Source organism: Lactuca saligna, chromosome 6 (assembly GCF_052625555.1).
Source record: "Lactuca saligna cultivar CGN05327 chromosome 6, ASM5262555v1, whole genome shotgun sequence".
NCBI classification, from domain to species: Eukaryota; Viridiplantae; Streptophyta; class Magnoliopsida; order Asterales; family Asteraceae; genus Lactuca; species Lactuca saligna.
The window spans coordinates 20170275-20183620 of NC_136422.1; the positions used below are offsets into that span (position 1 = coordinate 20170275).

Consider the following 13346-nt stretch of genomic DNA (forward strand, 5'->3'; position numbering starts at 1 on the left):
ATGAAAAGAGTATTAATTAGAGATATTTATCCTATGTGCTAGGCGGAGGCAAGTTTGAGATCCGAGCGCGAGGTTATTTGTTCACATGCTTGCGAGGTGAGTCTTCTCACTATACTTTACCTAGAGTAGTATTTATGTGTGACCGGAAGGTCATATGTGCTTACTTGAGATGTGCATTTTGTCTGTGTGATATATATGCTATATTATGTGACCGGACCGGAGGGTCCAACGAGCTATAGGACTGGAGGGTCCCAACCAAACCGAACCAAAAGGTCCAACGAGCCGTGGGACTGGAGGGTCCCATTGAGACACATAGACCGGAAGATCTTACAGTGTTATATCCTCAAGTGGCTAAGCTTCGTGCTTACCGTGTTATGTGTTATGTGTTTCAGGTTCTTATTAGGATTGCGGGAAGGCGCTGACTTGATTGTACACACATCCGAGTTGGAGATGTGTCTTTGGAGGATCCTGGATTTATGATAAATGATTTTTAAAATATGTTGATAATTTGTTACTTGTGAGTTTTAAGACAATGCGACATGTGGTTTATTGTGTTTTAAAAATGAAAATATTTTGGTTAAAAATTTACATCGTTACATGTTCTTTGCATATCCTCTCTTCTTCTCTGTGCATATTCTCTTCCTATTATTTTTTTCAAAGCATGCTCCTGTTCTGAGTAGCTTTTTATCTATGGTTCTTTATTCTTGTCATTGATCATACCCTTTACAAAATTTTCTTTCCAATTATCAATTTCCAGCTTCCGAGCTTTTAGTTTTTTTTAGTGTTTTTAGCAATGATGCACGTTGGATTTTATTCATGTTTTTATTCTTTCTCTTATAAACTAAATTAATTGAACATGACCCTTTGTTGCCAACAAATTCATGATGAACATTTCCATGTTGGTCATCATGAGATCCTGCTTTAATGATCAATTTATTAGGAATTCGAAGATATATATATTTTTCATATATGATTATATTACAAGAAGGTTTACTTTTTTTTTTTTTTCTGATTTTGTATCAGCACTTTTATTTTTCTCTATTTCAACAGTTCTTCTATCTTCATCTTCTTCAGCCTTCTTTTTGTTTTCTTTGTCTTTAGTAGTCAAGCATTGCTCTTCATCTTCTTCTATCCACAATCTTTCTATTTCTGCAGCATTAGCCATTTCAATCTCTTTAGCTTTGTCCTTTTCTTCTTTTTGCATCCACTCTTCTTCTTCTAGGCAGATCCTCTCCTGATATTCTTTAGTGTTCTTTTTGTTTTCTTCTTCTTCAACAACTAGTCTCTACTTTTTTTTTTTTTTTTAAATTCTCAAACATTCTATTTCTTGAGTCTAAGCCATTTCATTTGCTTTGGGTTTGTCCTATTTTTCTTTGCAGATCCTTTCTTCTTTTTCTTTCCATGTTTTTTCTTTATCTTTAGCAGCCAAGCACTTCTTTTCTTCTTTTTCTATCCTCAATTTTACAATTTCTTTAGCCTTAGCCATTTCAGCAGCATTAGCTTTATCCTTTTTTTTTTTTTTTTTTTTTTTTTTTTTTTTTTGTGGATCCCCTCGTCTTCTTCCCTGCAGATTTTTTTCTTTTACTTCTTCCAGCTTCCGAGATTTTTTATGGCTTTTAGCAAGGCTTTTTTTTGTTTGTTCTTTTTTAATACTTTTTTTTATGTGTTATGCTTGATTGAATTTTACATTGAATGCTTTTGATTCTTTTTTATTTATCAGTTCTGCTTTGTTTTGATAAAAATTTCATTGCTTTTAGTCCTATCTCTGAGAAAATGGATATAGGTCCTATGAAACCTTGTTCTTCACCAGAATATGATTCTCCGTAGATCCCAGTTTCATGATCGGCAGTTTCAAGTTCATCACTCATGTAGTCTTTATCAGAACCTGTTTTCATATTCATTTTCTTGGTACTTCTAATTATCTTTTTAGCTAATATTTTTTTTTATCAAAAGGCATACCTTTTGTTTTGCCTACGTTACTTTTATAAATTTTTTCTATTTCAATAGCAATCTTACTCTTTGTTCTTGGAGGACCAAAATAATAATTAACATCATCAGTCTTGTTTTTATTGGGACCAGAGGAATGAACTTTCACATCTTTTTCTTTAAGGGTTACATAATCTTCAAATGATATGTAGAGTAAAGGAAAAAAAATAACATGATTCTATAGAATATATGAAAAAAAATCATACTAAACTCCATTAAATTAAGTTCCAATGAAATATAAGTATACAATTTATGATTCATTTCATTAACTTGTTTTTTTGTTGTTTTTTTATGGTTTTGTTTTGGTTTTTTTTTTTTTTTTTTTTTTTTTTTTTTTGTTTTTTATTTTGTTTTTTTTTTTTTTTGTTTTTTTTTTTTTTTTTTTTTTTGTCATTCTATTCAATCCAACCAAATAATCATATAAAATAAAAAACTTAAATCAATATTATGACTTATATATACATTGACTTGTTATCTAAAAGCATACATTTTGTTATGTTTTTAGAGTCCGTGGAAGAATGGTCTTCTTCAATAGCAATTTGTCTCATGTTTTTCATTGGAGTAGTCTTCTTTTTCTTTGAAGCAAGGGAAGGACCTTGTAATGAATTGTCTGTAAGTGGTATATGATGTTAATAATATACATTGTAATTACTATTTATATAGAAATATAAAAAAAATCTCATTAAATTTAATTACATTAACTTCAAATAAAATATCATTACACATCACTCTATTCAATTTAACCTAACAAGCATATAAAATTGAAAACTTAAATCAATATTATGACTTATACATACATGGACTTTTTATCTATAAACATACCTTTTGTTATGTTTTCATTATCTGTGGAGGAATGGTCTTCTTTAATGTTAATTTGTCTTTTATTTTTCTTTGGAGCAGTCTTCTTTTTCTTTGAAGCAAGTGAAGGATCTTTTAATGGCTTTTCTGTAAGTGGTATATGATGTTTGTTATATAACTGTAAGTATTCTTTATATAGAAATATATAAATAAAAAATTAAATTAAATTCAATTACATTAAATTCAAATGAAAGATTATTACAAAATTTAATGATTCATTTCATTTCTTTGTGTATTTGAATTATATTCCCTGCAACCAAATAGTCATACAAACTTGAAATTTTAAAACAATACTATCATTTATATGTATATAGACTTGTTATTAGAAATCATACTTTTTTCTATGTTTTCATTATTTGTGGAAGAATGGTCTTCTTCAGTAGGAAGATTAACATCAGTAGTCTTATTTTTCTTTGGAGTAGGTGAATAAACTTTCACATCCTTGTATTTTAGTGGAATTTTATCTTCATCATAAGTAGAGTTATTATTTTCTTTTTCAAGGACTTCTTTCTCAATTGGAACTATAGTTGTTTCCTTGAGATCTTTTGATTGTTTGATGTATTTCTTCAACAATGTAGAGTTGCTATCAATAAGATTTAGCATTTGTGATGGAAGTTTGAATGATTCTTTGGGAGATTTTTCATGAGGAGTGTAGTGTTTTAGGTATGTTGGTTCAAATACTTCTTGATTTTCATTTTATTTTGCAGTTCCACATAAACTTTTGTTGAAAAAAGACTAGAATCTAGCACTTTGAATCGTTGTTGTTTATTTTGCTTTGATATATTGCTTGAAATTATTCTACATAATTGTTCCAACATCCATAAGTTTGTCATAGAAAATTCCCCAAATTACATTTAGCCATAATGATCTAGGAGAATTCGTGCCTCCAATTTTACCAGTCTAACAATGAAGCATAAAATGAATAAGAAAATGTCAATCAGTAGGGAACTTAGCTTTTTTGTAGTTGGTTGGAATTGGACCTTCTTCATCATATCCCATATATTTCATCATCGATTTTTCTTGTTCTGGAAAAGGTACTACATAATTAGGTTCAGGTTTTTGAAGAGGAAACCTTATGGCTTTTAGAAATTTCTTCCTTGTAAGCAGTACTTTCTCTTTATCTATCATCTCGAAAATCACTTTTTCGTTTTTCTTATCAACGTATGCTGATAATATATGTGTTTCATGGAATGAATTGAGCAGTTATTAGTGTATTTTGTGAAAAGCCCATGGAGATTGGAGTTTTTGATGATCTATATTATAATATGTAGTTTCTCGTTGTAGTGATAGCTATCAAGATCAACAGTGTAATTACAGTAGCCAAATTTGTAATCTGTTGATGATGAAGTACCAATCTTTGATGATTTTTTCCATTTGAAAAGATAGTAAGGAAGAATGGTTCACATAAGATTAGGGTTTTTTTTTTCCAGAGATATAGAAGAAGTATGAATTTTGAGCGCCTAAAGAGTGAAACAATGAAATTTGGATGATAAATAAAATTTTCAAATTTTAGTATGCTTTTTTTTTTTTGTAAATTCAACCACTATTTGTAGAATTGATGATTTCATTATCAACGGTCGATATTCTCAATATTAAAATTATATATTCGTAAATGCTTAAAGTAATATATATATATATATATATATATATATATATATATATATATATATATATATATATATATATATATATATATATATATATATATATATATATATATATATATATATATATATATAGGGAACTTAGCTTTTTATAGTTGGTTGGACTTGGATGATGGGATTGTCATTAGGGATTGTCATTGGGAATTCACAGGAGGTGGCTAGAGTGTTGAACATTATTCGATTGAATGGTCTAGGCGTGGGTCTTGAGATGAACATCATAAAAACTGAGATTTTTTGGCCTTTCTGTGATGGTAGGATGCTTCGTGCCGATATATTCCCAATAGATATAAGGAGACCTTCTTTAGGAGTGAAGCTCCTTGGGGGGGGGGGGGGGGGCTGTTAGCAGAGACACAGGGTTTACTAACGGGCTGGACATGAAGAGAGTGGTCAATGATGTTTATTTGATGGGTCTTTTTCCACAACTATGTGACCCGCAGAGTGAGCTCCTTTTGCTTCGATCATGTATGGACATTACAAGACTTTTCTTTGGTTTAAGGAATTTCCATCCGGTGCACATAGAAGAGGCAACTTTGTTCTTTAAAAAAGGATTACACAGGTCTATCGAGCATATGGTGGTACGTGGAGGCCCCTTCTTTAGAGACATTCAATGATGTCTGGCTTCCTTACCTATTCGTTTTGGTGGTTTGGGTTTATACTCGGCATACGAGGTTTCCTCCGACACATTTGTAGCCTCGAGGGCCCAATCTTGGGCATTACAAGACCACATCTTATGTGACAGTGGCATATGTGGTATAGACTCTGATTACCTATGTGTTATGACTCGTCTTTGCGATAAAATTTTGGGATTCAACTGTATCGGTTTCACTAATAAAGACACCACCCCCACTAAATCCCAAAAAAGCATTGGCGTGTGCCCTTTTTTGCAAAATCGTCAAAGATATGGAAGTCGACTTCGACATGACTATTAGACAGAAAGTAGTTTTTGAGTGTCTTTGAGCACCTCAGGCTCAAGATTTTGTGCTAACTATCCCCATTGATGGCCTTGACAGCATATGTCGCCTGTGGAGTACTGAACTATCACTCGTTACGCCTCATGATTCCTCTATTCCTAATTGACAAGATATGACCAGTGTTCCGCAAGGCATGTTTGGATACCTTTGGGGAACATCCGCTTCATTGTAGAAAGATCCTTGGTTTCAAGTACATACATGATGTGGTTAGGGATGTTCTTTTTGATGCTTGTCGGTGTATTGGTATTTATGCGAAGAAAGAAGCACCAGTGAACTTTTTGACGAACCTGCATGATGAAAGATCCACACTTAGACCGACTGCCATTTTGGTCTTTGGATGGGTAGGAGGGAATCATGTGTGTGTGGATCTTACCGGGGTCTCTCCTCTTGTCGATTTGAGGAGCGGGGGTTTCACAGCAGGGCATGCCGTTTTGAAAGCCGCTGCGTGCAAAGTGGCAAAACACATGAATGTTTGTATAAAAAATTCAACATGTGTTTGTACCTTTTGCATTTGACACATTTGGTTTTCTCACACCAGAGGCGGTGGAGCTCCTTAACAGAATCCAACGGGTCATCCACTCTAATGTCATATCTCCTAGATCCACAAATATTGTTTTCAAAAGAATAGTTTTTCTATCCAGAAAGGACTAACGATGCAACTTGTTTTTCATTTGCCTTCCATCAATATGTATTGAACTATATTATACCCACTATATATATATATATATATATATATATATATACACACACATACACACTAGTTTATAAGCTATGAGAACCACGGTTATAAAATTATTTAAATTTTCATATTAAAAAAATTAAAATTATTAAACAATTATTTTAATAAATTATTACTTAAGGGTTATTTTTTAGTTATATAAAATTATAATCATTGATTTAAATAAATATGTGAAGTTATATCGCCTTATAATCTATATAAATTTTATTTTATTTCAGTGTAATGTTATTAATTAAATATAATTATAGTGAGAAAATTTAAAATCAAGAATCAAGAATTAATTTAATGTAATTAGAGTGAGAAATTTAAAATTTGAAATGAATAATCAATTATTAATTTAATTGTAACGATCCAATTTCCACGTTCAAAAATTTTGTTTTTACAACATTACTTTAGAAAACGTTAATAATAAAAACATTGTTTGATCAAACTACATCACATCATAAACCATGTTCAAAAGTCAAGTCATACAACCACTCGAAACATCAGAGTATAATTCCTTGAGAAATCTAATAAATGCGGAAACCAATGTGTGTGCATGATGTACCGCTACCGAGCCAGCTCCTTCCCCTTCGATGAAGAGGTATCTGAAACCAAAACTGTAAACTGTAAGCACAAAGCTTAGTGAGTTCCCCCATTGTACCACAAACCATACAATCACATAACATACATAAATTGTCAGGCATATCTGGGTGCCCGACCTACCCCTTCGGTCCTCTCGACGGGATACTGCCTAGCATATCTGGGTGCCGGCCTCCCCTTCGGTCCTCTCGACCGGATACTGCCTAGCATATCTGGGTGTTGGCCCCCCCTTTGGTCCTCTCGACCGGGTACCGTGGACTATTTCACCCCCTACTACTACCACATAACATATATACCACATAGTCTATCTAGCATGGCTGGGCATGACTGCCCCTTCGGCCCTATCGACCAGCAACTTGGGGACTATCTCCCCTACTATCACTAGCACATAGCATCATAACATACAAACACATAAACATAACACAGGTAGTAGCAACACTAGATGAATATCACAGAGACAATCATCTAATCATACATCTCCTACTGGTGGGTCGGCATTGTGGCCTTAAACCCACCGCTACTGGAAGGTAACTCACCTCGTAGCTGCTGCTCCGGAAATCCTCCGGCTGTAATTCCCACCAAACACTTAGTCAAAAACTGCTAACCGTTCTTTGGGTAAAATGACCATTTTACCCCTGATCATCCCCTAAGTCAAAGTCAAAGTCAACTTCCAGTTGACCCGACTCGCCGAGTTGGACCTCCAACTCGCCGAGTCTATGTCCCAACGACTGTCCTGAATTCTGTTTCTACTCGTCGAGTTAGGCGTCGACTTGACGAGTTCTCCTTCCAAACTGATGTTTAAGTCCTTTATCCTACTCGCCGAGTTGTATGAACAACTCGCCGAGTTCATCTTAATCCGATGAACAAGTTATATTGTGACTCGCCGAGTTGTATGAACAACTCGCCGAATCTGATCTTGATCTAAGGAGATTGCCTTGAACTCGCCGAGTCTAGGCATCGACTCGTCGAGTTCCATTATGGGTGAGTTTTGGCTTCCAACTCACGGAGTCCATCCTGGACTCACTACACAACTCGACACAGCAAAAATGGGACAAACTCGGAGACTCGCGACTAGACTCGCCGAGTCAGATGAGCGAATCGTCGAGTCCGCTCCATGCAAGAGCCACAAATGTGATTTTGCTCGAATCCAGTCCATTCCATTCGTAGATCTGGGCTCCTAGAGCATGAATAACATGTAAAGTTTCCAACCTTACGTGTAAATATCCATCTATGGGGTTTTTAGGGTTCAAAATGCATTAAAAGAGTAGATCTAAGGTTTATATGCAATATGGGTTCATAAAGGTAGTAGATCTGAACTCCTGGAGCTCAACCATGCTTAGATCTAGAGGCCAATAACCTCATTTAAAAATATGATGCACATACAAGCTTGGAAATGAGGCATGAAGGACTTTAATGGGGCCATAAGCATGGAGACAAGGGGGAAAACGAACCATACCTTAGATATCACTCTGAAATTGCTCACAAGTGCTTGACCTTCTCTTCTTCTTCTTGGTCTCCTTCCCTATTCACTCCAATCTTCAAGAGGACACACCAAATGGCTTCAAATCCATAAAACAAGGCTTAGAACGAGGTATATGGCTCTTAGGGTGAATGGGGCTGGCTTAGGGGCGGAAAAGGGGGATTAAATAGGGTGCAAACCCCTGAAACTTAGGGTTTCATCCAGCAGTGGTGACTCGCCGAGTCCAGGATATGGACGCACCGAGTCGCCAACTTAAATGTGTCCCGGGTCCCGTCCCTACTCGGCGAGTCGGACCTATGACTCGCCAAGTCCAAGGCTTAAAAAGGAAAATACTCAATTAAGATTTACATACCAGGAACCAGGTGCTACATTAATGTAATTAGAGTCAAATTTAAAATTTTAAATGGATAATTAATAGGTTGATAAGTGACATGATAGATGATATATAACATTAATGAAGAATTCTAATTGTATGACACTTGTCAATAGTAGATTAAACCTATTCTTTTATAAGAATACTAGTTTATAACTTGTGAGAAACACGATTATAAAATTAATTAAATTTTCATATTAAAAAATTAAAATTATTAATCAATTATTTTAAATAAATTATTACTTAAGATATATTTTTTTGTTATATAAAATTATAATTGTTGATTTAAATAAATACTTGAAGTTATATAATTATATTACCTTATAATTTGTGTTAATTTTATTTTATTTTTCAATCTAATGTTATGAATTTAATATAATTAGAGTGGAAAATTTAAAATTTAAAATTTAAAATAGATAATCAATTATTAATTAGTGTAATTATAGTGAAAATTTAAAACTTGAAATTTAAGTTGGATAATTAATAGGTTGACAAATGATATAATTGGTGATATATAACATTAATGAGGAGGTCTAGTTATATGACATTTATCAATAGAAGATTAAAGTTATTCTTTTATTAAAATAGGGATATATATATATATATATGTGTGTGTGTGTGTTTGAATATTTATTAAAAAAATTAGTATTTATTTTTAAATTATGTTTCAATCTAGACATTTTCATATTTTGTAAAACATTTTGACTGTGTAACAAATGTTAAATACAAATTTTAAAGATATATTGTTAAAATACTATATTAAAATAATATATATTAGCTTTAATATATTGTTGGATGTAAACCATTATCATTTTAAAGATATAATTTTAGAATAATTTGTATAAAATACTTAAATTATTAATTAGAATATAACATTAGATGGTCAATTTAAGTAGAAATTTTAATTTAACTTAAACAACCAAAATAATATTTTGTAACTGGTTAAAAGTGATTGATTTTAATATTTTTCTAATAATGATTATAATATGTCAATAAGGTTAAATAAATTTTAAAAAATTAATTAACAATAACAATTACTATAAATAACATTAAACCATATATTATATTTATTTTATTCGTGTGTAACTCGCGGGTAGAAACCATTCAAACGATTAAGATTATATAGTTATAGCATATGTATATATTATCATATAATTCAAAATAATTAATATATTATATCAATTTAATATACAAATTAATATATTAAATTTAACAAAAATGTTAATGCTATATTAAAAAAATATATATGTGTATAGACTTCAACTATATATATGTTTCTGCACAATGTATGAGTATTCACATATGTATATATATATATATATATATATATATATATATATATATATATATATATATATATATATATATATATATATATACGTTCAGGTTCATTTGAGAACATGTAAATTTTGTGAGACCGTGAGACCAAATCTAAAATAATTTTAAATTGCAAAATAAATGGAAAAATCCAAAAAAAAAAATTTTAAATATTATTTTCGAAACTTGAATTAACTAAAAAAAAAATTTAAAAATAAAAAATAATAAAAAAAATCCCGTTTTTTTTTTTGAAAAATACGTGAAATATTTTAAATAGAATATTACACTGATATATTCTAAAAAATAATTTTAAAATGCAAAATAAATAGAAAAATCTAAAAATTCTTTTTTTAAATATTATTTTCGGAACTTGAATTAACTATAAATAAATAAATAAATAAATAAATAAATAAAATCCGTTTTTTTTAAAAAATACGTGAAATATTCTAAATAGAATATTACACTGACATATTCTAAAAAATAATTTTAAAATGTAAAATAAATGGAAAAATCTAAAAATTCTTTTTTTAAATATTATTTTCGGAACTTCAATTAACTAAAAAAAAAGATTTCTATTTTTTTGAAAAATACGTGAAATATTGTAAATAGAATATTACAGTGTACATATTCTAAAAATAATTTTAAAATGCAAAATAAATGGAAAAATAAAAAAAATTCTTTTTTAAATATTATTTTCGGAACATGAATTAACTAAAAAAAATATAAAAAAATAAAAAAATACGTTTCACGGTCTCACAAAATATAGGTGGTCTCAAATGAACCTAACCCTATATATATATATATATATATATATATATATATATATATATATATATATATATATATATATATATATATATATATATATATATATATATATATATATATACCATTTTATTTTCGTCAGGTGAATCTTTCTCTCTCTGAAAATGATTACATATTTACATCTATGATAAGTACAACTTTAATTGCGTCGGGTATAATTCATGTAACATGAGTCAGGTGAAAAGCTTTACCTAAAATTATACTGTACTTTAATAGCTCAAATCATCTTCTCTTTAGTCTTTATCTTGGGAAATCTTTTCACATAGTATTTTCCACTTAAAGCACAAAGCATTCACTTTCCATAAACAACCTCTTTTCCCCCTTTCAGTTCCCATACCCTTTCGAAGCAAGCAAGAGAAAGAGATAGAGAGAAAGAGAGATGGAGTTGTCATATGAAGAAGTATTACTTTCTTCTTGTGATCCCGTATTTTCAGATGTTGAATTCAGAAAACCAAAAGAGATTGTTCTAAAAGATGAAGAAAGAGATATTGATCAAGAAGAAGAAGAAGAAGAAGAAGAAGAAAGAAACACAAAAGCGTGTGATGGTGTTGACGAATCAAGATTGAATCAAGAACTCAATCTTTTAGACAGTTTAAACATGGGTAATTCATCAGAAAGTACAACCCCACAAGCATCCGATACAACTGAGCCTAGGGTTTTTTCCTGCAACTACTGCCAAAGAAAGTTCTACAGCTCACAAGCACTAGGGGGTCACCAAAATGCCCATAAAAGAGAGAGAAATCTTGCAAAAAGAGGCCAAAGAATGGGGTTCCTTTCAGGTCCCATGATTTCAGCAGCTGCAGCTTTTGGCCATACATATATGCACCAGCAGCAACACCAGGATCAAAACTACTGTTCTAGCCTTTCCTCGCTTCCTCTCCATGGATATAACAACAACAGATCACTTGGAATTCAGGTACACTCAATGATCCACAAGCCTTCTAATTCCATGTTTTCGAGTTCGGCTTCGGGGTTCAGGAGCTTTTATGGATCAAAAGGATGGCCATCTAGACCTCATGTTGATCAGCAACCAGCTATAAGGAAGCTTAGTTCAGCAAGCTACGCCTCAAGTTTGGCGGCAGCTCCATCATCCCATGCCGGTGTTGGGAGGTTTGAGGTAGTTAGGACAGGAATGAGTTCAACCGGTAAGGATGAGATTGGTGGTCATTGGTGGCCGGAGTTGAAGACTAATCAAGATGAGTCCCAAAAACTTGACTTGTCCCTCAAGCTCTAATCAGTTTCCCCAATTCAATTACATATAATATTTTTTTTTCCTTTTTAATCCTTCTGGTCAAGAATCATTTATACTTATGTTTTTTTTTGTTTAACTTTATTTTTTGAAAATTGAAAATAGTGTGTATATTTTAGATCTTGGAAAGATTGATTTCAGATATTGTTTATATATTTATTAATTTCGATCATTTCTAACCCACCCCACCAAAGAAAAAGTGGAGATGGTACGAAAGAATAGGCATTGTCCAAAATTTCAACCATAACTATGCTTCATGTATTATTATCACGTCCATCTTACCATCTAGTTAAAGAAAAAAATCAGATTTGAAATTACATCAAGCTTTCTTTTTATAAATTCATAAAAGTAACTTATCTTAGTTTATAAAATTACATAATCTAATTTACTAATAAACTAGCTTTAATAAACTATTGATAAACTGGGTTTTTAGTTAGTTTGTTAAAAAAGAGCAAAATATTTTGGTGTTTTAGCAACAATCTTTAATAATCTTGAAAAAAAACATATAAACCCAATTTGATGTTAGAATATGTATTGTAACAACTATTATTATTATCTCATACAGTAATTGGCTATTAGTTTTTGTATATCTTTTATTTAATGATTATTATTATTATTATTTAAATAATATACCTAGCAAGACACTAGGCTAGACAAAAAGCCAAAAAAAATCTACAAATAAGCCAAACATGCAAAAACAAAGGATTAAAACAACGAAAAATCCAATTGAGATTATATATTTCGATCTCTTTGAACCCCGGGGAGGTGGTAAATCCCAAACCACATGCCGAGGCTACGGGTTGAACCAAGAGAAGCATTCATCTAAGGATGGATAAAACACATCATGCCTGCAGGATACCACGTCCAACCTGCCAGGTTCCCTATGACTATGAAGTAAGGTATACATCTTCCATTAAAGAAACATGTGTCCCTGGATGTCATCTGTAAGCTTAGCGGTTGGGATTAAAACAATTCAAAAACATTTGCCCTTGGATTCCATTTGTTGAGTTGTTGAGCCGAAATTCTCGCTTTGAGTTCATAGCCATTGGACAAACCAAGTATTAGCTAATTCCCCATTTGACTTCATAGCCATCTGTTAAGTTGTGGAGTTTAATTCTCGCATTGGTTGTGTCTTGTGTTTCAAAATCATGGACTCAAAAGAGAAAAGCTCAAGGCAAAGGCAAGGAAATAAACCTTCATATGCTACCGATCGGATGACATAGGTTACCACTTATGGCATAACTATAACAAAAGGTTATTAGATGTTAGGATGTAGTGTTCAATAAGTGCTTTACATAAGGA

General features: G+C 31.6%; 1 protein-coding gene across 1 annotated transcript; it reads left to right on the forward strand.

The window, feature by feature from the left end:
• Nucleotides 1-11037: 11037 nt before the first annotated feature.
• LOC145003492 (uncharacterized) lies at nt 11038-12216 on the forward strand. The gene has a single exon (XM_078962622.1). It carries the CDS (start codon nt 11175-11177, stop codon nt 12027-12029), a length of 855 nt encoding a protein of 284 aa, XP_078818748.1. The 5' UTR covers nt 11038-11174; the 3' UTR covers nt 12030-12216.
• The last annotated feature ends 1130 nt before the right edge of the window (nt 12217-13346 follow it).